A 25,364-nucleotide genomic window follows, 5' to 3' on the forward strand; every position below is an offset into this window, starting at 1 on the left:
CATACATGATGTCAAGCAGTTCATGTTCTGAGAATCCACTTGTCCCACAGCCAGGAGACTCCCACACTAGACATTCAGGGATGGGTAACACTGAGCTTGCATTCATACACAGGTGGTTCCCATGTAAAGCAAAACTAATTTTTGGATCATTTACCATCGTTGCTGTCAGACATTGCACTTGTTTGTCCAGAATCCCTGGACAGCAAACGGGCTGCTGGATGGTCACAATCCTGCATGAACTGACATTAAAATAAGGTTCAAATACATCTTTAGATTAGAGGTTAAGTGAAACTTTTTAAAAATTTTTACTTACATCTATGCAGGAATATCCAGTCAAACACCCTCATCTTGTTTTCTGGTTATAGTTCTACAGAAATTGTGCAGAGATACAACATGAAACTGAATAAAATAGTAGATAAAAATTCTTTCAGAGCCTAAAGAGCTAAACAACATTTAAAATTGTACAAAAGAATAGCCAGTTATGTGTGTTACAATCACAAGGATGGTCTATTGAACATTAAGAACCTTTAGATAGCATTACAAGGCCTTACATCTTACCAAACAAGCCATTTAACACCTTTTAAAAACAATGAAATTATACAAATAAATTCTTACGTCTCAGTCCAGGGTAGTTCTTCTAGAAATAAAATGTATATTGTTAAATGTGTCTAAATTGCATTGTCATTTTGCTCATCATCCTGCGATTCACTGCTGTGAGAGTACAAGAAGTCCTCAAGATGCTCTTGTTTTCACTGCTTCACATCAAAACCAGCTGACAGGCCTCCTCCCCATCCCCCCCCCCCCCCCCCCCACACACACACACACCTCATCTTGCTCCTTCCCAAATGCTGCCCTACAGAGGTCTGTGCCATTGGTGCACTTAATGCATTTCAGTTTAAATTAATGGGTTTGAACTATCAAAAGTCTGTTCAGCATATTTGAATCCTGAGATAGTTAAGGCTAGTTTGTTTGGTTGATATTAATTTGGTTTAGAGTGCTGTTTGCTAGTCATAATGTGGCAAGGGAAATCACATCCAATAAGCTGCTGAAACTAATTGAGTTATCTCAAGAACTCATTTTCATTTACATGATTAGTTGAAAGTAAAACTGGTGCCCAATGTCTTAACCCGCCACACAACCATAGCACCTTGCACCGGCGGAACACTTTCGAGTAGTGAATTAATCCAGCCGGACGACATTTCGGCTGCACCATCCGTGTGTTTTTCCTGTCGGACGCCAGATGTAACGACCGACCGCCAACAAACAGTTAGCTGACGGATTTTTTTGTTTGTTTACATAAACCAAACAGCAAGTGCACGTTTCCTCCGTCGAGATGTCTCGGGGGTCTATCGAGATCCCTCTACGGGACACGGACGAGGTAAAACTCGTCTAATATGTTTTATCTTCTGATTGTGGACTGACTGAACCTCGCTGTGTTGCTATTCAATGCTAACATCAGCTAAACGGGCATTAAGTATTCATATTACAAGAATAATAACCTAACAGACCTGCGTGCAGATTTTGAATATGAATTTCAGTACTATTTTGAGCTGCGAATAGAATGTGTATCCGACGGTTGCTAAATGCAGTTATCCGACAGTAGTCGAACTGCAAGTTAGTAGCTCATGTATTGGGATGCTTTAACACCATAAATGCTAATAAGCTCATTAACAAGTAAACAACGTGACCGAGGTCATATCGTAATTCATAATAATCATATTACTTTTAGTTATGACAACTTGAATAAAAGCCTCAGGTAATAATAGACACCCAGATTAAGGAAACTACTCCGATTTTCAGGCCTGGAGATGTTTTTGAAAAAAATACAAAAAAAAGGAAATTGTGAAAAATCTGATATATTTCCTTTACAGATTTTTTGCATGTCTGTCTGAATGTAATGAGAAAAGTCTGTTCTTGTTAACTTTGACGGATTTTATACATGCTCCGTTGTTTTATGTGGGTAAATAGTGATATGAATTTCTCATTGTAAACAAATTTTTCATAGAATATATGTTCATTTTCCTCAAAGATGTGGAAAAGTCTTGGAAAGTATCGGTTTAAAAAACAGTGTCTCAACCGTGATTGAAACATTCAATTTTTGATTTGCGAATGTTTTGTCATGTTGGAATTTTGCTTCATAATAGTTAGAGTAAACATTGTTAAGAACGTGATGACTTGAATGAGTTGTGTCCTGCAGGTTATCGAGCTTGACTTTGATCAGCTACCAGAAGGAGACGAAGTCATCAGTATCCTGAAGCAGGAACACACACAGCTGCACATATGGATAGCTTTGGCGGTGAGTGGCTAGAATTCACCCCACGGACACGAAGCGCTGAATTTAAAAATAGGGCATCTTAATAATCAATTGTATTTATGATTTTTCAAGTCTTAACAGTATGTTCTCTTTTTTGTCTTTCTTTATCTCAGTTGGAGTACTACAAGCAGGGCAAAACTGAGGATTTTGTCAAGCTTTTAGAGGCAGCTCGTATCGATGGAAACCTGGACTACCGTGACCATGAGAAAGATCAGATGACCTGCCTGGACACACTGGCAGCTTATTATGTCCAGCAAGCACGTAAAGAGAAGAACAAAGATGCCAAGAAAGAGCTCATCACGCAGGCAACGCTGCTCTATACAATGGCTGACAAGATCATCATGTATGATCAGGTACGAACAGTGACTTGTGTCTTGAGTGTGTGATATCAGCAAATTCCTCTGAAGCTCAATAAATATCTCTTGTCCCATTCAGAACCATCTGTTGGGAAGAGCTTGTTTCTGCCTTCTGGAAGGAGACAAGATGGACCAGGCAGATGCTCAGTTCCACTTTGTCCTCAACCAGTCCACTAATAACATCCCTGCCTTGCTAGGCAAGTTGAATACGACAAGAAAACAGATCATAATGACCACTGTGATTGATTCATTGAGTGACATAATCTCACTCTCACTATTCAACAGGTAAGGCTTGCATCTCCTTCAATAAAAAGGATTACAGAGGAGCGTTGGCATATTACAAAAAGGCTCTACGGACAAACCCAGGCTGCCCAGGTAAGCACGTTCATGTCATTATCCTGAGGTAGAATATTTTATTTGTGCACAAGCTAAGATGAGGGCTCATCCAGTCAAGAGAACCTGGAAAAATCAAGAAATTTGAAACGCATCATTTCCAAGCCCAGAAGAGATTTTGAAACAAATAAATAAGGCCTGAAAATGATGAAACAAGTAAAAACAAATAAACAAAAGTATATTGTGTTTGGTTAAGGTCGACTCTGGAAAACCTCTTTTGGTTAATATTGATTATCGTTAAGATAATGTGTATGTCATATGAAACTTACTCTGGTAAATTTTTTAACAAAATTTTTCTGTGATCCATGTGTCAACAAATTTTCCTCACAGATGTGGAAATTCTCATAGAGAGGTCACGGGAATATATTGGTAAAAATGTGCATGGTTCTTGAGGGCGACATCCAACAAAACTGAACCTGAATCAAATCAATAGAGGGGAAAAAATCCATCTATGTTTTCTCATTGTCTTTGTACATTTACCAACACTAAATAAATTGAAATGAGCATCTTTGCTCTACCATGTCTGTTATTATTGCATTTCTTCTAGAAAGTGGCATGTATTGCAGATTGTGTCATATGTAGTGGTCTCTCTCTCTTCTCTCTCTGGCTAGCTGAGGTCAGGCTGGGGATGGGCCACTGTTTTGTAAAGCTCAACAAACTGGAGAAGGCTCGTCTGGCCTTTGGTCGAGCCCTAGAGCTGAATTCAAAATGTGTTGGAGCTCTTGTTGGGTTGGCCGTTTTAGAACTCAACAATAAGGAGGCGGATTCCATCAAGAACGGAGTCCAGCTCCTGTCGCGGGCCTACACCATCGATCCCAGCAACCCCATGGTGCTCAACCACCTCGCCAATCACTTCTTCTTTAAAAAGGTAGCAGCAGGCGGTCTGGTTGTCCTTGTAAGACTTGCTCAACATCAATGGACTCTTCTTCACAGTGCTGTGTTTCCTGGTCTCTGCTAGGACTACAGTAAAGTGCAGCATCTGGCCCTCCATGCGTTCCATAACACAGAAGTTGAAGCCATGCAGGCGGAGAGCTGCTATCAGTTGGCTCGCTCCTTTCATGTGCAGGTAGGATCTGCACCAATCCTGGAGCAGCTAGTGTGCTATTTGTCTACTGTGTTACATCTAATGTGTGTGATATGTTTCTCTTCCTTCAGGAGGACTATGACCAAGCCTTTCAGTATTACTATCAGGCCACTCAGTTTGCCTCGTCCACGTTTGTATTGCCCTTCTTTGGCCTGGGACAGATGTATGTGTATCGAAGAGACCGGGAGAACGCGGCACAGTGTTTCGAGAAGGTTTTAAAGGCCTACCCCAACAACTATGAGACTATGAAAATTCTTGGGTCTCTCTACGCAACATCTGAAGATCAGGAAAAGAGAGATATCGCCAAGGTATGTCTGTTGTGTAGTGTCAATCCTCCACGTAGCCTTGCTGATATTGTTACGATTAATCCTGTTCTTGCCTCTTAGGGTCATTTAAAGAAGGTGACAGAGCAGTACCCGGATGATGTGGAGGCTTGGATCGAGCTAGCTCAGATCTTGGAGCAGACTGACATCCAAGGAGCACTGTCAGCCTACGGCACAGCCACCCGCATCCTGCAGGAGAAGGTGCAGGCCGATGTTCCACCTGAGATCCTCAACAACCTGGGAGCTCTTCACTTCAGACTGGGCAACCTGGGAGAGGCCAAGGTAGCCGCCAGTGCTCGGTTCAGCCGGTTCAACCCAACAGAGGATGATGGGTTTTTGAATGGGTTTATTTGCACAATGTTCAGAACATTGTTGATGTTTCATGTCTTTTCTCCTCCAGAAATACTTCCTAGCATCTCTGGATAGAGCCAAAGCCGAGGGAGAGCATGACGAACACTACTACAATGCCATTTCTGTCACCACCTCCTACAATCTGGCCCGTCTTTACGAGGCCATGTGCGAATTCCACGAAGCTGAAAAACTCTACAAAAACATCCTGAGGGAGCATCCCAACTATGTGGACTGTAAGAATACAAAGCATCACAAATTTAAAGAGAATTCTATGAAAGGCTAAACCTTTTTGTTTTTTTGTCTTCAGGTTATTTGCGTCTTGGTGCGATGGCCCGTGACAAAGGAAATTTCTACGAAGCCTCTGACTGGTTCAAAGAAGCTCTGCAGATTAATCAGGTACGTTGTCTGACAGTCACCTTTTAATGGCGTGTGATGCCCAGCTCTCTTCAGTGTAGTGTGATCTTCTCATTTGTTGCAGGACCACCCAGATGCCTGGTCCCTCATAGGGAACCTTCACTTGGCCAAACAGGAGTGGGGTCCTGGTCAAAAGAAGTTTGAGCGTATTCTGAAACAGCCGTCCACACAGAACGACACGTACTCCATGTTGGCTCTGGGTAACGTGTGGCTGCAGACTCTGCACCAGCCCACCAGAGATCGGGAAAAGGTGCTGATGGCCGTTTTTAAAACTCAAAAGTATGACTATTCAACGATAGAGCACTTCTGTTGCTAAATAGCGTGTTTGTCTCCACAGGAAAAGAGACACCAGGATCGAGCTCTGGCCATTTACAAACAAGTCCTGAGGAATGACGCTAAGAACCTCTATGCTGCCAATGGCATCGGTCTGTTTAACGTTCGTCTGGCCGCGTTTATACTCTCTGTAGATGGATGTTGGGTTAAAGCAGGGTTTGTTGCATCCAGGTGCCGTCCTGGCCCACAAGGGCTACTTTAGAGAGGCTCGTGACGTGTTTGCTCAGGTGAGGGAGGCGACGGCAGACATCAGCGACGTCTGGTTAAACCTGGCTCACATCTATGTGGAGCAGAAGCAGTATATCAGCGCCGTGCAGATGGTAAGGGTCTCTCATGTCTGATCACCATCAGAAATGGTTGGTTTGGTGTTTTCTCTCTTATGTGTCGCGTACCCTCATCTACTCCGCAGTACGAGAACTGCCTGAAGAAATTTTACAAATATCAGAACACGGAGGTCCTACTTTACCTCGCCAGAGCGCTTTTCAAGTGTGGGAAACTTCAAGAGTGCAAGCAGATGCTGCTGAAGGTGACATAAGAAAATACAGAAGATAGTTATTGATATTGATTGATGATCAGCTGCGGGGTCTAACTTGTCTTCCTGATGTGCTTCTGACAAGGCTCGTCATGTGGCGCCCAGTGACACGGTGTTGATGTTCAATGTGGCGCTGGTGCTTCAGCGGCTCGCCACCCTGGTGCTGAAGGATGAGAAGAGCAATTTGAAGGCTGTGCTCAGCGCCGTTAAAGAGCTTGAACTGGCTCACAGGTGAGTAGCATCATCATCTGACCTGCCGGCTGTCCTGTGTCTCCAACTGTGACGTCATCTCCCTTCTTTGTCCCCGCTCAGGTATTTCAGCTACCTCAGCAAGGCTGGAGACAAGATGAGGTTTGACCTTGCTCTGGCTGCTTCTGAGGCCAGGTCAGTCTGAACTTCTCCCTAAGACACACACACACATTTTTTTTTTTTTTATTAGGGCTTCACCTTTCTGGATTCGTGCTCAGTATTAAGGTTACAATTTTGTTCATTATCACATTGACTGAGTCTGATTTAGGATGAGCTTCAACTTCAAACAACAGAAATTGTGCTTCATGAACCTGAACATGAGAGCCAGTCGGTCTCTTGTCTTCCTACATGTTGTTGATGTCTGTTTATGCGTTTCGAAAAGGTGTTTTTACTGGAGCTGTTTTATTTAGTGTGTGTTGTCATATCACTGGCGGTGTGGGTGCATTGTGGGATTGCAGGCAGTGCTCTGACCTGCTGAGTCAGGCTCAGTACCATGTAGCGCGGGCCAGAAAGCAGGATGAGGAGGAGAAGGAGCTTCGGGCCAAACAAGAGCAGGAGAGGGACTTGCTGCGCCAGCAGCTGTTAAAGGAACAGGTGAAGAGCTGCTGGAGATGTCATGGAAATGATTTTGGGGGTGATGATGAAGTTGTCATGTTCCATGACATTATGACACAACTCTGAGCTACAGTGAGCTGCCTCTTATTAATTTGATGGGTTGTCATCATCTTGTCACCAGGAAGAGAAGCGAAACCGAGAGGCTGAGGAACAGAAGAAGCTCCTGGAACAGAGAGCTCAGTATGTGGAGAAGACCAAGAATCTGCTCACCTTTGCTGAGGGATCAAAGGAAATGGCCAAGGAGAAGAAGAAGAGTAGTGGTGGAGGACGCGTACGTGTCAGCAGAGATGTCACAGCGGCGTCAGCAGAGATGCTTTAACAGCGTGATTAACATCACTGTCTTCTTTTTTCTCTAAGCGGAAGAAAGGAGGTGACATGGATGAATTTGTCAATGACGACTCAGATGAAGATTTGCCTCTGAGGAAGAAGAAGAGGAGAAAGGGCAGTGGGAGCGAGCAGGAGGAGGGTGAGGATGGAGAGAAGAAGTCACGCAAGAGGAGGAAGAGGTCAGTCAGCTGCTGCCATGAGGCTCCATGAAAATTCCATAGCTGATGATGAAGATACTCAGTTACTCTGTCTTTCAGACCTTCGAAGGGAGACCAGGACAGTGACGATGAGGAAGGAGGATCTCAACCCAAGAAGCATCGCAAACCCAAAGAACGCAAGAAGTTTGAAAAGGTTTATTTGACTTTTTTGTCGTTTAATTTTATGACGAAAAGTCTTCTTCAGGCATTCAGTATTTTCTATAAACCGAAGCTCTGTATCATTTTCAGCCCCAGCCTGAGCGTCTGCCACCTTCTCTGAAAGGAAAGATCAAATCGAAGGCTATCATCTCCTCCTCTGAGTCTTCGTCAGATGAGGATGGACTGAAAATAGCTGAAGACAGGTCAAAGCACAAAGGGACATAAAACAGTAGCTTCAGGAGATGAACAGACATTGACGTCTTTTCTTTTCTCCCCTCACAGGAACCAAAGAGACAGCGGTTCAGGATCTGATGATGAAGGTGGTCACAGGAAGCGCATTGCGTCCGAAAGTGACTCCGATGCAGGCAGGAACCGCTCTGGCAGCGAGGGGGGCAGCCCTCGACGCTCCGCAGGCTCCGATGATGAAGAGTCTGGCAGCGACAGTCCGGTGAAGAAGAGGAGGGTGCAGCATCAGTCTGAGTCGGAGCAGTCAGACAACGAGAGCAAGAGGAGTCGATCAGGATCAGAGGATGAGTCCAGGCCCGGTTCACCCGTCCCTGCATCAGACCGAGGATCTGAAGCAGGTTCAGACAACGAGGGCTCTCCTCGCCGCTCTGAGAACGGGTCAGAACCCGAGGGGTCAAACAATGAGGACGAAGATAGCGATTAAATCTCCCAACAGACTTTTGCTGTGACGTTGACAGCAACTCTCCTCACCTGCATTTGGGTTTCCTGCTGAGAGCAGGGATTTCTGTCCAGACCTTTGAATTAGAATAGAAATGTGTCATGTCCTTTTTTCTTTTTTCTTTTTTTTTGAGAACAGCATTCTGGTTTACTATTCCTCACGTCTAATTAGAAACGTGCTTTAACTTTTTTGTCAAAAATAGATTAAATGTTTTGAAGCAAAGTAAAACTTGTAAACATCTATTTTCTGAGTCAGATGATCAGATAAGTCTCTGAGCCCAAACTGGTAAGATCATGCAACAAAATATCAAATAAAGACCATTGTATAAGATTCTTTTCCTGTGTCCCACCATCTTTGAGCCAGATGAACGATGACAAAATACAACTTTTGGATGTAATATTTCCCAATGAAAAAATTATGAAAGCTAATTCGCTAGCTGCTGTCACCTTGCTCATGAGCCATTGAATCACTGACTCAAACGTGGCCGGCACTTTACGCCACAGAAATAAGTAGCATTCTCAAATCGTCGCTTATTCATTTTTTTAGTCCAAAATGCTTTTTTTTTAATACAGCAAATCTGGAGTAAGTTACTTTACCGAAACATTCCATATCAATAACAGGAATTCATACTAGACTGTAAATATAGGATTCATCTCTTTTTAATACATGTTTTCTGTATTTTTTTAATGAAAAATTCAGTGTAAAAGTCACATCTTCACAATCTGAAAAATTCAGCATTTTTTTCAATAGCTTTCATCAAACAAGGAATAGAGGACAGTGGTGCAGTGGTCAGCACTGTCTCATCACAGCAAGAAGGTTCCAGGTTCGAGTCCCAGCTCCATCACAGGATCTTTCTGTGTGGAGTCTCCATGTTCTCCCTGTCCCTGTGTGGGTTCTCTCTGGTACTCCAGCTTCCTCCCACAGTCCAAAGACATCAAGAGGGGACGAGGCTGATTGATACTCTAAATTGACCGTAGGTGTGACTGTGAGTGTGAATGGTTGTCTGTCTCTATGTGCTGGCCCTGTGATGGACTGGTGACCTGTCCAGGGTGAACCCCGCCTCTCACCTGAAGGCTGCTGGGATAGGCTCCAGCCCCCCCACGACCCTTAATAGGAACAAGCGGAAGAAAATGGATGGATGGAATAGAGGCCACACCACCAAGCCACTGCTGCATGTACTGAAAGAGCTGTTAATTTTTCAAGAGCTCTTAAGTTACATTGACTTAGGACTCCAAATCATTACGAGTTATTTGCACTGGACTAGAAATGAAGGCGACTTGAATGTAACTCTTAAAATTGCATGTTAATATTTACCATATATTTTAATTCAAATCATTTTTTTTCATACACTGCCAAAATTAATTGTTTCCATTCTTCTCAAAAGTTTTCTTGTTAAGTAACAAAGACTCACAAATATCTGATATGATCTGGCAACTCCTTCAGTTTTGTCCGGCCAAACTCATGGATGCACCATTTTTGCCTTCAAAACAAAATGCTCTCCAACTGTAGCGGATGCCTGATTATTTAGTTTACTCTGAGATATGAGTAATTTGGCTTCAAAGTTCAATTTTTCTCTTCAAAGTCACCGTGAGCTTTAACATTTAGGTAAATCTGCTCGTCTTTGGCGGCAGCAGCAATTATTTTGAAAGCAGCTGAAAGATAAAGTAGCAGTTTTACTTCTCATTCTGCCTTTTCCTGAAAGGCTGCTTCCTGGTGATTGTTGTGAACCTCCAACACGATGATGCTCTTGTACCCGGATGAAGCCTATTTTTTGGAACTCACGCTGACCCGACGAGCCAATCAGGACTGGAGTGTAGTCACTGTTCACACGTAGGCGACTTCAGGAAAGTGCAAGGAGTCCGAAAATAACGTCTAATTAGGAGTTGAAGATCAGTCTGATTAACCGTTAAACTTTATTCAAGGTTGATTGGTAGATGTACACTCAAACTGCTAACACTTGACATTACAGTGACACTCCAAAGAAAGCAAAAGGTCTTGACAAACATTACATTCTTTGTAATTTCATGAAGATAAAAAGATTTAAAAACCTGACAAGTATGGCTAACAGACATTTCCCACTCTCGGGTGCTGAATGAGTGAAGCACAGGAAACCGAGCTTTGGCTGTCTCACCATGGTTAAAAACGGAGACATTCAAGTATAATCAGAGATACTTTTAGAGGTATATTCATATGAACCGATAAATTAAAAAAAAAGAAAAAGAAAAAAAAAAAGGCCACAGAGTCATTCCACGGCACAAAACTTTCATACTCTTGCTGTACTAAACTAAAGTGGGAAACAAATACCATTGTGCACATAAAACATGTCATTTTACAAACACCAAATCCTGATAAAAGATCCCCCTCCACAGTTTTAACAAAAAACATTTCCTCGCCGTTTTTTTTTCTTTTTGGTGGGAAAAAAAAATTCCAATAACCACACTGAAATCTAAAATTATCTGGCATTATTATTAAAAAAAAAATAAATCCTGGAACTATAACACGAATACGCAAATATCTTTAATCTTAGCGTTAAACTGTGGCATGCTGAAGGAGAAGCTCCGCCCCCTAGCAGATGAATGTGAAGTCAGCCTTCAGCACAGTGAAAGCTCCATATTCAACTGAGGGAACAAAATCTATTCAAAGTGGAGGGTCGGAACATTCTGGAACCCAGCAGCCAACAACTGTCATTTCAGATTGTTTTGTCCAAAGAAATAAACAATAAGTATGTTACTATTGCAACGACTCATGTTGTTTAGCAAAGTGCATCTAAAAACTGATCGACACATGCAGATAAAATGAGACAGTCTCTTTGCAATATTTGTTAGAGCCTTTTCTCTTTTCTTTTTGTAAACAGTGTTTAAATCATGTCAGCACTTGGTGACTCCTACCTAATTAACCCAAGTAGATTAAAAAGTATAAATATCTGCTGTAGGACATCAGATTTCACATAAATACAATAAGATGGTGATGCTGGTTTGATATGGTTAAAGATCTCAAAGAATTGTAACAGTGGTTGAAGAAATATCTATGAAGACAAAGGGGAGGGGGCTCAAACAATTAACACCACAAGGAGACAAAAATTACAAAAAGTTAAAAAAAAAAGAAAAAAAAAAGTGTTGCATCCTGACAACAGGTTGACTGTGGCCTGTTCCTCAGTAATCCTCATCCTCTGACTCCTCATCCTCTGCAGTCTCCAGCCAGGTCAGCCACTGGTTCACCTGCACAGTAAAAAAAACACCACACACACACACACACACACACACACACATTAGACGTATGATGTGTACACAAATACATGGGTCCTACCAGGAGCAGAGCTGCTCACTGCTAAAGAGTGAGAAAAATAACTCCAATTCATGGACGTACCTGAAATAAGGCTTTTCCTTTTCCTGGATATTCTTGACTGATATCTTCTTTCCATGAAAGGAAGGCTTCTTCTTCAATTATTTCCATGTCATAAAAGTTGACAAAGTAGCGCAGCAACATGCCTGGAAGAGGAAAGCAACACTGAATTCAGGGGGTTCGTTTTCACACATTTAGCTAAACGGGCCTTGGCTTCTAACTGTGTGTACCTTTGGGGAACTGTTTAGCATTGCAGTGGACCTGCAGAGCATACAGGGCGTTGACTTGCAGGTCAACGAGGTCATGGAGAAACTTCTGCATTACTGGCTTGAAAGACAGCAACAGTTGCTTCTCCTCATCCAGCTGTTCCTTACTGGGGGACGCAAACTGCTCTTCATCATCATCCGGGTTCATTTCATACGCAATGTACTGCAAGAAACTGGCAAACAAGAGGACGGTCATTAAAGGGTCAGGATGGCATGGGATTGGCTGATGTAACCGGTTCTACTGCTAACCTGGTGGTGAGGATGTTGACAAAGCCCTTGTCTGTGTGGAGTTTGGGAGAGATGTTGTCTTTGATCCACTTGTAGATGGACTGTGGAGATGGATCTACTTTGATCTGCTTTAGAAGCTCCTTCTCCAGTTTCATCAGAGGGAACAGGAAGCTGAGACCTTTGCCCTCCAGGATCTCCAGCATTCGGTCCTTGTTTTGGTCAATTTCTAGAACAAAGAAAAGTCAACACAGTAAGAAGCACTGACATCCAACACTTCCACTGACAACTGGACTCCTCTCAATAGTCAGACATACCAGGGAGCATCTTCTGCATGTTGACCTTGCTCTGCTGGAACAGATCAGCCAGCCAATCACGATCCTTCAGTTTGACCATTTGCTGCAAGCAGAGCAGGAAGAGCGGGAAATGGGTGCCGTTCTCCAGCTGATGAGCCAAATCTGCAATGCTGACCAGGTCAGCAACAACAGCTCGGGCTACAAACTGGGCCAGGTAAGATTTCACCAGCGGGACTTCTTCCTCAATCTTAGGACACTGGTCCAGAACACCCAGGAAGGCCTGATAAAAATTGCAAGACATTTAGAGCAGCGGTTTGGGATTATCAAGGGAAGAATACAGTATATCAGCTTGAAACCCTCACAATACCTGCAGCAGGTTGTCGCTAGTGACCAGGCTCTGGGCGAAGAGTTCATGGATCAGGGTGCTCACATGTTCCTTATCCTCATCTGAACGATCGAGGGAATAGATCACGATCTTGTTCAACATTTCAGACAGAAAGTGCTTCGGAGCCCTCATGTCCCTCACAGCTGTCACTGCCTCATCCATCTTCTTGTTGTTCAGGTAGTCCACCACCAATGTCTCCTAACAGGGGAAGGAGCGTCAAATGCAGTGTGTCTTAAGGGCATATTACATGTTGGGGACTGAACATGTGGAGAACTTACAGTCATTTTGCACAGTTCTTCCTTTGTAGGAGGCGCCTTCTTATTGGACTTGGCAGGTTTCTCCTGAATGGGAGGAGGATTGGTTTTCAGGCCGAGCTGTTGAGACTGAGGAAAGAAAGCCTATTGAGTTCTTGTTTTCTTGGCTTGTCATCCCCATCTGAAGTCGACAGTTTATGTTTTATTCATTTGAAAAATCGTTACCTGTCCGTGGGCACTTGGAGGAATCAGTGTCATCTGTGGCTGTAGCTTTGGCACTTTGTTTTTATTTACGATGAAAGACTGCGCAGGCCTCAGACTGATCTATGAGGGTGAGGAAGACCAAATGGTTCAATTAAGCATCCCACCTCCTCATCAGTTTTTGAGGCTCAACATAGACTTTTCCTTGGACAGGACACGAGCAAACAATTTTTACTAATCAGAGTTATTAGTACCTCATCTGCATTGAGCTTCCCTTTCTTGTTGAATCGTGGAGCCATATCCTTCGACTGCATCTGCCCCGAGAGGTTCTGCTTATGGCTGAAAACTGGTGAACCCTGCCCCTGGGAAAAATGCACACAGTGAAAGTTAGTAATGTTAATAACTCACCATGCCATAACTAAGGAAAACCCTAACCACAATCATGTGGCACGTACCATATTTGGTTTGATGAAAGGTTTGCTTGCTGTGTCAAACTGAGGCTGATGTGAACTGTTGTTCATTCCGACATGGCCATTGTACATGGGGTTTGTGCGGTGACGGCCCATGGTGGGGGAATAGTGGTCCTGAATAACTCCTGGACCTGTGCCAATGCCACCTCCTGCCCCCCAAAAAAGACAAACATCATTAGAGTATTGAAAAAGGTTGTACATGGCCACTGTGCTCACGAGGGGGGTGACAGCTTTATATACCAGGCATTTGTCCAAACATATCAGCCAGCCCACCGAGGGTCTCCTTGTCATATTTTATCTTTGAGGGCAGGAAGGAGTTGTCCACAAAGAAGTCGGTTCGCATTCCATCAGATGGAGGTGGAATAAAAACACCTAAATCCTGCGAGGCACAGAAGTCATCAAGTCAGAATACGTCCAGAGCAGTAGATTATCAAGTGTGATATCGCAAATAACTGATAAATGAAAAGCCATCAAAGCTCAAAGCTCACTTTTACTGCTTCCTGACGAACTTGACTGATCGTCTTTGGTCCATTGTCAACATACGCTTTGCGAGGCACCCAGTTGTTCTCACGCAGCTCCACTGTGTTCTGTAGCAGGAAGCGAATCCTTGCTGGCAATTCCTTGTTGTTTGTTAAGGAATACATGCGATCGAAATACTGATCCATCAAAGACTGGAGGAAGAAAGCATTTCTCATTAAAAAAAATTGACATGCATACAGCATTGACATGTTCCCTCTTTTACAGAAAATAGGTTTAGCAAGCAGCCGACTGATGACAGTGCAAGATGAAAGACAATGTGTTTGTCCACCATTGTCATGCTAAGCTAAGATCTCAATGATTTGGGGAGGTTGGAGATCTTTAGAACACGATATTGATCCTAACCCCGATACCTAAACACTCACCTTAGCCTTGTCATGGTCAAGTTTAGGCCCCACAGTTTTCATTATCTGACAGAGGCATTCCAGATCTTCTCCCATATCCTTAAGTTGGACTCTCTTCTTCTTTTCCAAAAGCTTAGAAAACAAACAAACATTTCCATCAGATTCAGACATCACATTCAGGAGTGAGGAGTACAGATAAAAGGTTTGTAATGTGAAGAACTTACTGTTTTGATGCACTTATGAAGGATAGATTCATGAATAAGGTGAAGTTTGCCAAGTTCCCCAATGAATTTGATGTTGCCCAGCATTTTAATCTTTGCAATCGCACGCTGCTCCTCCTCCTCAGAGGTGAGTGGGTTGTCATGTTTGTCAAAGACTACAGGGGGAGAGAACAGAAAAGAAGTTATCTAAAAATTCATGTTATACACGACAAAGAAATGAAAATGGATGTCATCTACTCACTTTCAACATTTCTGGCACGGTTCTCAAACTCATCTTGAAGCTTAGAAATCAGAAGCCGTCTGAAGGTCTGTATGAGGGGTGAACTGATTCAGAACATGTGCACGCAGGCAGGGAATAACGCAGTAACAGGAAAACATGTTTACGCCAACTTACAGTATTCTGCTTTTTCGTTGCTTGATTTTCTGTTGCTGTATCTTCAAAATTGGGTGCATCTTCTGACAAGCGTAGACATAGTTGAGCGTATAACTGGCTGTACTTGGGCTCTTCAAGGGCTTTGTCAACAATCTAAAGGAAAAGAGATATTACACAAATTATCCATCTATTTTAATAAGATACATGAATAAATATGGGGGAGGAATTGGAGAAAACTCTTACCAATAAGATGATTCCTTTTAAGACAAGTTTAGAATCTACACCCACATTGAGGAGCTCCAGGCACAGTTTGTCAAACTTCTCAGGAGTCAGCTTGTTAAGTATGCTGAGGAAGAGAAGGAGGAGGAGAGGCTTAATAATTAATGCTTACACAAGACAATATAGCAAAAACATGTATTGGGCACCGATTAATCTCTGATCCCAATGTGAGTAATAATGTTCTGTAACTGATCCATGAAATGCCACTGGAGTGGAACTTTAAATAGAAACTTACCCTCTCACTTTCCTGAAGATTGCATCACTTTGGCCTTTCTCATAGGAGGAGTTGGCCTCTCGTCTAGTGCTTCGAGAAGGTACCCATCTCTGAACGCTAGAACCTGGGGTTTTCCCCAGGGACTCGCTGTAATGGACAACCAATGTTACTACATGAAATATTTGACAGAAAACATGACCTCATGTCACAGGTACAAATCAGACAACTGAAGTTACAATAGCAGTTTGTTTGCAAATTGTTCAACTTATAAGCCAAACAACTTCCTGATCATCTTGGTGAAGAAACCGTAGTGAAAAGGCGTTGCTTTATTTACATACTTAAAAGATCTTAACAACAGCCTAGCTTTATTCAGCCTGGATCTACGATGGTTCAGCTTGTTTCATTTAAGGCCGAATGTACAAATCAGACCAAGTTTTACTTTTCCTCGGCAATGACTGGGTTTTTCCTGCATGCAATAAAAACCAGGTGCTTTACCCTTAATATAATCCTTACTTGCAATTGTTTTAAAAAGCTGAGTTTCAGCAACAAGCTATTCAGACCAAGTCAATTTTTTGATATTTATTTAGTAGTTTGATGCTGCATACAAGCTGGTGTTTTACATACTTTTGGCCAGTAAGGTTCATCTGTTCAGTACAATCACCAAACACACCTCAGTCAATGATTATGTCATTGGAGAGTAAATATCCCTTTAGCTTACATGTTGTCAGTCATACACACGTCATGATAATGAATTTACTAGAATCTCTGCTGAAACGGTCAAATGTCATCTTTTTTTTTTTTATAACCAATATAAATTTGTGTGTGTGTGTGTATTTAAGTGTTTATTTTCGATTTCACTCCAATAGTTCTCAACTGAACCACCACTAATGTGAGAATCTAAACTCAGTTTTACTTTATAAAATGTATCCAGGCCTACAAATTGCCATTTTCAAATAGCTAGTCCGGGATTCTACCTGGAAACCTGTCCTTTACAGCAGGGGAGTTTTATTCAACCATAGAGTTGTAGACTAACCTATAGACAACACTGCTCTGAGAATTAAAGTAATCTATGGTGGACACCCCTTTTTCCATATGTGCAAGTGCAGATAATTAATGGAAAATTAAGAAAAATCACCTGTTGCCGACAGTCTTGGGATAGTGCTGAGGTGCACCCCCACCTCCTCCCCCTACACTGTGTTACAAAAGAAAAGAAAACGGATCAACTTAAGTTACTGAAACGTGATAAAGTGTAGCAGCTATTTCCTGTGTGTGGGGATGTTCTGGGATATGTCACAGGAAGTAACAGGCAAGTGTTTTAATACCTGAAACGAGAAGGACCCCCTGGTGCAACGACACTCTCCACTTTGGCGGCTTGACAAAGAATATTTGGAAAGAATAAAGTTCTGGAGGGGAGACTAGGAGAGGCGACCTGGAAGAGGAGGGAGAAAAAACGTTAGCCATAATTCCCGCTAGGTTCGAGTTATTCATAAAAAAAAAAAACAAATAAACAAGCGAGTTTACGAAAGTGACAATTGACTGGCAATGAAAGTAATGTTCATTTTTATGTTAGTTTAACGGATTCGCCACATATAGAAGCACGAGCCCGTACACGTGCCCGTTAACACGGGGGCTCAGTCTGATGCTGGCAGGGTCAACCGAGGGGAGCACGCGCTATGCTAACTGATCGCTTTCGCGATCAACTCGTATTTCCCCCCCTAATGTCAATCTTAATTTAATGACCTTGAACTAATAACCCAACACTAGTTTTAAACTAGCATGATCAAAAGTATCCTCGATAACCCCAAAATCACCATTTTCGCGACCGGAAGTGCCACAAAAGGACAAAAAAGGGAAAAATAGATCAATACAAATTAATAACAAGTGCCTCATTTGAGGTGATCCTGAACGATGGAACGTCATTTTAACACATCTTTCTTTAATGAAAACGACTTGTCTCTTAACAGTTTCCACTCCGGAATCCGTATTTAAACGTTACAAATTAAGTTACGAGGGCATGCTCAATTCCCAAATAACGTCAAACGACAAACGGAATTATTTGAATTTAAATCAACAGTCAACCTAAAACAAGGAGCAAAAATCCCATCAGCTGATTTTATGAGGTCTTTGTTCAGAAACCGGATGTCCAAGCATAGTGACATCGAGGGATTGGCTACGTAGGCCGCCGGTGATCTCACCGCCAAACAACTCCTAAAAAACAACCCAGTTTCTGAGAAGGACTGAGTGGGGAACTTCTTTAACACAACTTCCTACGTGAAGTAGGTCAGGCCAGAATGAGTCTGTATTAATCTAAGATTAGCATCAAATTAGGTCAGTTGGCTAACGTTAGCCTGGCTAGAAAAACACCGAAACCTCTTACCTTTACAAAAAAGACGTCAGCTTACTGGTTGTCTTGTTAACTAAGATAGAAAAAATAAGAAAGAATGAAAAAAGAGATGAAACACCGACGTTTAAAACCCAAAGAGGCTTTGTATTGTAAATTTCAAAGTTAAAAACGACGGCTTAGAGGTGAAGGCTAGGCTACTAGCGGCTGTAAAGAAAGAATGCTGACTGGCTATGTACGTAAGTGGTAGTGGCTTTTTGTGTGGGGGTTGTCGGAAACGTCATCGTCCCACCCCGTTCACGTCACGAACAGCTATACTAGGAACCTTTCGCAATCCAGACAACTCAAGAGAACGCTTAAGTATTTCAGCTGAAAGAGGTTGCTCTCTCTTGTGCTGACAAATATCAAGGATCCATTATCAGCGACATGAGGCAGTGTTTGACTCCCTTTTTTAACCCTTCATCAACAGCTGGTCATTGATAACACCGAGGCTGTTTACAGCGCCATTCAGAGTTTAAAGTGTGAGCAGCCTTCAGTGTATTTGAAAATTTGATTTGAGTATTTTATTCACTTAAATCACGTTATTCACTGTTTAAAACAAATAAACACTCAACATCCCCCCCCCCAAAACCCCCCCCCCCCAAAAAAAAAACATCGATCTAATTGATCCCACCTTGGCAGACACCAACATCCATCGTCGTCTTCCGCTTAGTCCTTACTAGTAAGGGTCGCGGGGGTGCTGGAGCATCTACAGGCAAGAGGCGGGGTTCACCCTGGACAGGTCACCAGTCCATCAAAGGGCCAACACACAGAGACAAACAACCATTCACACCTACGGTCAATTTAGAGAATCCAATCAGCCTCGTCCCCAAATTGCATGTCTTTGAACGGTGGGAGGAAGCCAGAGTACCAGAGAGAACCCACACAGGAATGGGGAGAACATGCAGACTCCACACAGAAAGATCCCGCGCCCGAGCCGGGACTCAAACCCGGAACCTTCTTGCTGTGAGGCCACAGTGCTGACCACTGCACCACCGTGCAGCCCCAGACACCAACATTTACAGGCAAATAGGCTGCTTTGAGGCTACACACACAAACACACACACACACACGCACGTCCAATACAGTGAGATTGTTAAATCAAATTTATATCTGGGCTGGCCAAATGTATACTATTACTGGGTTATCTACCAAATTATTGATGTCCCTCCACATCTGGACTGATTCTGGTTCAGATACTCAGATCATCTGATTGGTTGGCAGCCAGCACTCGTGTAATACAGCCAGAAGTGGACCATAACTGACTGCTGTTACGCTCTCTATCTGCATGGAAACGAAGTACGCTAAACATAATTGTGAGTAATCAGACTGTAAATGGAAAACATTGCTTCTGATGCTGAAATCTTATTCCTTGCCTATAAATTTACGTGACGATATCTGTTTAAAGAGGTAGGAGGAGTGTAACTAATGACCTTCGTGTTTGTGAAATTCAGGCAACTCTTGGTTTCTTTGTCCATTCAGGTTCTGTGAGCCTTTGTTGTAGGCTGGTACACTTTTCTGTGTCTAGCATATTTCTTCAGTTCTATAGAGAAGAAATAGATCCCCGAAGAATAGGAGGGAATAGGCGATACTTCAATGGTCCTCTAAGGGAGACTTCTTTTGGTCACCCCTCTGTACAGTGAAGCCCAGACCCAGGAACAAGGGGCCAGCTCATAGGGAGTTTGATGTATGATGACATGGGACTTCAGCTGAAAACACCCACAGTCGACTTCCCAAATGTGTGCATGAACTTACTTGGAGTTTAATTTTGAATCTGTTTCACGTTTAATAATAAAGTTGTGAAAAAAAATTGATACAGAAATAAATTGCAATGTTTTTAAGACACTGTCTTGACACTACAGCTCGTAGTATCAGTACATAAAGAAAAACAACTTCTGCTCTTGTAGACGACACTGTATTGCTAAATGCCTCCCGTTAGCTCCCTGCACTCAGTCCTATTTAAGTCAGATGATACACTGTTGTGGGCTGCTCATCTTTGAAAAGTCAAAATTTGGGTGCAGTTTGGCTTTAAAGCCAAATGAAACAAATATGATGCACATATTATTAGACTATCCAGGTGGTCCACAAGTTGTCTTTTCATCTCAATTTGGAAATTTTTAGGTAAATCGAATACCGCAATATCTATATTATCATGTTGCATCAACTCACAATGTATCCCGATAAAACCGTCTCATGCGTGGTTCTTAACAATATGCAGCCCTATTAAAGGCATAATTTAAATGTAACCACAAAGACTTCCCATGCTGCTAAAGTCCTCCAGCTATCTCAGCAACTACTGGTCACATTAGTCTGAAATTTGCATAAATATTTATGGCTGCCAGATGATTTCTGATGACTTTGGTGCCCACCTGACCTTTCTAAAACTAATGGCATCATTTCCATAAAATGTGCTGTGGATTTTCATGAATCCCCAAAGGAGGAATCCTACTGCTCATGGTGATCCACTGACCTTTCCTGTAGCACCACAATTAAACTAAAATGTCAATCTATTTCCCCTTTTTCAGTGTAGGCTTTTAGAACTATTTCAGCCCTTATGCTCACAGAGAACTGAAAAATAAGAATCTGATGCCATTTGCATTTTATTTCGAGGCCTCATTCTGTTCAGCCGAGTTCTACATGGGAAGGACAGACAGTCTCATACGACACTCCCTGGATTGTGTGTGTGTTATTGAGAATAACTTCCGTCTCCCTCACATTGACTTTGTAAGATGAGTCACTTCCCCCTCCTGCCAGTAACTGACTGCACGCTGAAAACAGGCTGGTTCTTTGTAACTCAGATTACAGTGCACCGCCCATTATGTAAAGTGAGAGCTCTGCTGTATTATCACTCACACATCTACATGAGACAAGAAACAACTTGAAAGAGTCTGTTACCAAAAAAAAAGTGTTACCCCTGAGTGACTATAACCCTTTTTAGAGGATTCATAATGTCCAACAAGTTTAATGTTCCCTTCTGAAATTGTTTTGAGATGTCTTAAATCCTGAGGTTATTATCTTGAGTTGCACGATAAAATAGTATTGACAAAAATAGAGGAAAGTCAGAAGCTTTATTATCAACCTGTAGTCCCTTTCATAATTATTATTATCATCATCATAACAATAACTTTATTTATAAAGCACTTTTCAAAGAGAAGTTCTAATGTGCTTTACAGACATTACAGGAAAACCGAAATAAGTACAATAAAATCCAACAATTATGAAAAAAGTTCTTGAGTAAAAATGAGTAGTGAGAGGAGATTTAAAAGTGGATGCTAACTTTAATCATTTTTAATGACAGATTTCAACATCATGAAGATACATGTTGAGAGCTTTGTAATAATGAAACCTTTCCCTCCATTTTTAACCGTCTTCTGACCCCTCAGGTTGTGACCTCTTTAGGGCCTCTGACCCTCAGGTTGTCAACTCACTGTCACGAATTTTACAAATATTTTAGTTGATAGTGAGTGCTGCTGTGTGTGCTTGGATGGATGCACGAATGAAGCGTCAAGGAACAACACGATCACAATCCCTGACCATACCGAACTGAGCCTTAGGAGTCCAAAGTCCTGCTGGCATGATCAAATCACGTTATAAGGTCTGCTGATGCAGTGATACATGGATCAAACTAAAATTAAAAACATTTTAAAACCAATTTTAATTTTAATTTTTTTGGGAGGGGGGGGGCTTATAAGGAGTATTAAAAATGGCCTTATAGACCTCATCTATAAAGAGCCTAGTTTCTCCTGAGGGTTGAAGGATTTGTCCTCGCAGGTATTGACACACACATGTTTATACACCTAATCCCGTCACTATCAAAGTTTGTTGGTTTCAGCATCATTTCCCTGTAGGCCCAGTGAGTGATTTCTATAGAGACGTGTCTCTGTGCCCACACTTGCTTAATGCTGATTACCCTGAGGGTCATCAGTCATTCATCAAAAGCAAAATGGAGGCTGTTGTCTGACAGTAAACACTCCAGTCTGCAAGTTAATTAAGCCCAGTGTGCCAATAAAGTCAGCAAAGGCTTTGCACTCAAGGAACAATTCGGATGTTAGCTGTCATGAAGCTAGTTATCATTGCATTGCAGTGGTTTGCTGCTCCTCTTTGATGTGGGACTCAATCATCTAATGATGCCTTTCAACCTCATTATAAGCAGAAAGATGGTGAGCACAAGCTATATTTGAACATTGACAATAATATAGGCAATTAAAAGATCTTGCTCAGCAAGTTTTTCATCTCTACATAAGAAATTAACCGTTGAGATAAATTTGCACAAGTATAAACAAACAGATTAAAAGTTGAGTGTATTAAACACTTAAAGAGACCCTATCATGCTCGTTTCAGGGGCTTTTAATACAGTGTTGGATCCCAGTGGGGCACTATTGAAAGATTCGATCAATAAATAAACTCCACAATTACCACAGATTGCAGTCTGTATACTCCTCTATGCTGTCTCTTCCCTGCTTCCATCTGAAATGCTGGGATTCAGTACCCCCCAGCCCACACACACACACACACACACACACACACACACACACACACACACACACACACACACACACACACACACACACACACACACACACACACACACACACACACACACACCTTCTCCGCCCCAACTGTGCCTACCCTGCTGAGATTGGTTAACGTATCGAGGGGCCTGCTCCCCCTAACACGCCTCCTCTCACATGCAAGGAAGTTTTCTCACCCAGTAACCAGCATGTTTACAATTTTAGCATTTAAAAATGTTGACTTTTTCTGTGGCAGAGCAGGGTGGGTGGCAACACCACTGGGCACTGAGACCAGAGCCAGGTGAGTTGCATATATGGAGCTTCCCCTGAAGTTGTGATGTAACAAAGTGGGACTTTTCAAAAGACTCTCCAAATTCGATTGTTTTCAGCAGTGCAGAGCTGCCTGAAACTGCCCCCCGGATTACGTTAACACACGCCTACCTCATGATATGACACTTCCACATTCTCTAGAACAAGTATCCAACATTTAAAACATATTTATAATTCTTAAAAGCTGGAAAGGCATATGAGGTCCCCTTCAATTCTTGTGAGGAGATTTATCCTGTGAACATTGAAGTACCCCAGGTAAAGGCACCTGCAGCTGAAAGCCTTCTTTCTTGCAAAAGGGTGATTTAAGCTCAGTGCTAGATACTGACACAGATATAGACATGAATAGAGCCTTCTGTTCATACTCTGTGTTCATTTTGTCCATATTTGTTCACATTTCTTGAAAGCTAAGGCTCATTCAGGCTCAATTAATATATGAAAGTTAGCACAAAGATTTCAAACGACGAATCTGTCAGTCACTGCCCGTATAATTCCATCCATCCATCCATCCATCCATCCATCCATCCATCCATCCATCCATCCATCCATCCATCCATTTTCTTCTGCTTATTCTATTAAGGGTTGCGGGGTGGGGGTGGGGGGGCTGGAGCCTATCCCAGCAGCCTTCAGGTGAGAGGCGGGGTTCACCCTGGACAGGTCACCAGTCCATCACAGGACCAACACATAGAGACAGACAACCATTCACACTCACAGTCACACCTACGGTCAATTTAGAGTATCAATCAGCCTCGTCCCCTCTTGATGTCTTTGGACTGTGGGAGGAAGCTGGAGTAGCAGAGAGAACCCACACAGGAACAGGGAGAACATGGAGACTCCACACAGGAAGATCCTGTGATGGAGCCGGGGCTCGAACCTGGAACCTTCTTGCTGTGAGGCGACAGTGCTGACCACTGCACCACTGTGCCTCCCCCCCCCCCCATATAAACATGGATGTAACAGAATAGATCCACCAGAGGGCAGTTCAGAAAATAAGAATCAAAGTTTCAGGAAGTTTCTGTCACCAAGTAGGACTGATGAAAAAGTTTTTGTTTTTTTTTTAGAGAAGAAGTACAGCACAAAAGGTATTTTTCATAGGTGCTAACAATTCATTGATGAATATTTATAACCTGACAATATTGAAAATTAATATTCAGTTTACCTTGATTGAGTGTGGGATTTGACTGGACATTAACAGAACTGTAACACCTCTCCCTACTCAGCCCTGACTCTGCCCTCATTGATCTGTTGAGAAGTTTTATTTCATGACTCAAGTTTTCCATGATTGAATGAGCTCTACAATCAAGAAATAATAATCATTTTAATTCAATGAATCATACAAATCAGACAAAGGCCTCAGGACAAGCTGTGACAAGCAGTGTGTTTCTTGCCAGAGGGAAAACTGGCAATTCAGCAAGTTACTAAAGTGTGGCCTTTGTCATTGGCCCGAGGGAGACAAAAGAAGTTTCCAAAAAGGCAAAAACACTGATGAAATGAAAAAGAACTCTTCAGTTGTGAGTTGTTCTCTGTCAAAGATGCAGGATCAATCTGCACCACCTGTACCTGCGGGCATCATACACTTAAGTTGAATTACTTGTTGAAAGATTTTTCATGGATAAAAATGAATGAAACCATACAGAGATCCTTTCTCTGTAGAACCTCCTTCTGATTTATGTTCCAACCAATCATGCTGAACATATGGCAAAATATCAAAGTCCTAAATTGTTCATGTAGAGGAGGAATCAGGGTCCTTAAGCCAGCGTCTCTGTGTGTTCTGTGTGGAGTGCCTAATCTGGTGCACTGATGTGGTGCTTGTTTGGGTAACTGGCTACCAAACTGCCTCCAATGGCTTTGACCTATAAGATATCTCATAAAAGGAGAAAGTTAACATGTAAGATGCCCTGTGCTGTCCTGCATGTGGATCAGGGGCTGAAAAAAGTTAACCTTCAAGATGTGGGCCCAGTGCCACCAGCGGCTTCTCACCTGCTCAACAAGGATGTCCTGGACAGGAAGATGTTACCTTGACAACAAAGATTAATTGTTGGGAGCTTGTTGTCCTCTCCAATGGTGAGTAATCATAAGCAAACACCATTCGTATTTGCATTTACATTGAGACGTTACTGTTTAGGCTTACTATTATTTTGTCAGTGAAATCAAGGTCTATGTTCAGAGAGAAATGTGTATTTATTACATGACACCATATAGGGCAATTTGGAATTCATATTTCATAATTAAAAGACTTTAAAACATTTTAGAGTTAATGTAAATTGGTCTGCAGGAAAATTGCAGTATATTTTGACTTTTTAAACCATAACATGTCAAGCCATTTATAAAAGAATTTGAAAGCTGACTTTAACCTGAAAGTATGAGGACATTTGACATGTGTGCAGCATTTTACAGCTTTAATGAA

The 25,364-nt window shown here is 42.3% G+C and overlaps 2 protein-coding genes across 2 annotated transcripts; one reads left to right on the plus strand and one right to left on the minus strand.

The window, feature by feature from the left end:
* The first annotated feature begins 1,199 nt into the window (after nt 1-1,199).
* ctr9 (CTR9 component of Paf1/RNA polymerase II complex) lies at nt 1,200-8,883 on the plus strand. Its single transcript, XM_086183160.1, has 23 exons — nt 1,200-1,378; nt 2,198-2,296; nt 2,428-2,667; nt 2,750-2,867; nt 2,956-3,045; nt 3,675-3,931; nt 4,022-4,129; nt 4,219-4,455; nt 4,534-4,752; nt 4,871-5,054; nt 5,129-5,217; nt 5,300-5,485; nt 5,573-5,660; nt 5,740-5,888; nt 5,978-6,094; nt 6,186-6,331; nt 6,413-6,484; nt 6,808-6,943; nt 7,086-7,235; nt 7,322-7,470; nt 7,549-7,642; nt 7,738-7,850; nt 7,930-8,883. The coding sequence occupies exons 1-23, from the start codon at nt 1,334-1,336 to the stop codon at nt 8,315-8,317; spliced, it is 3,474 nt and encodes a 1,157-aa protein (XP_086039286.1). The 5' UTR covers nt 1,200-1,333; the 3' UTR covers nt 8,318-8,883.
* Nucleotides 8,884-10,517: 1,634 nt separating this feature from the next.
* On the minus strand, nt 10,518-23,333 carry eif4g2a (eukaryotic translation initiation factor 4, gamma 2a). The gene is made up of 21 exons (XM_086196244.1): nt 23,211-23,333; nt 17,062-17,168; nt 16,875-16,931; nt 15,761-15,886; nt 15,490-15,592; nt 15,268-15,399; nt 15,115-15,181; nt 14,877-15,028; nt 14,674-14,784; nt 14,260-14,442; nt 14,012-14,150; nt 13,757-13,920; nt 13,556-13,663; nt 13,326-13,424; nt 13,125-13,229; nt 12,829-13,044; nt 12,483-12,741; nt 12,190-12,394; nt 11,905-12,113; nt 11,699-11,820; nt 10,518-11,550 (listed from the first exon to the last, which is right to left on the minus strand). The coding sequence occupies exons 1-21, from the start codon at nt 23,331-23,333 to the stop codon at nt 11,485-11,487; spliced, it is 2,853 nt and encodes a 950-aa protein (XP_086052370.1). The 3' UTR covers nt 10,518-11,484.
* Nucleotides 23,334-25,364: the final 2,031 nt, after the last annotated feature.

This window comes from Aulostomus chinensis, chromosome 2 (genome assembly GCF_037954235.1).
Source record: "Aulostomus chinensis isolate RoL2024-O1b breed Wild chromosome 2, RoL_Achi_v1.0, whole genome shotgun sequence".
In the NCBI taxonomy this organism is placed as follows: domain Eukaryota; kingdom Metazoa; phylum Chordata; class Actinopteri; order Syngnathiformes; family Aulostomidae; genus Aulostomus; species Aulostomus chinensis.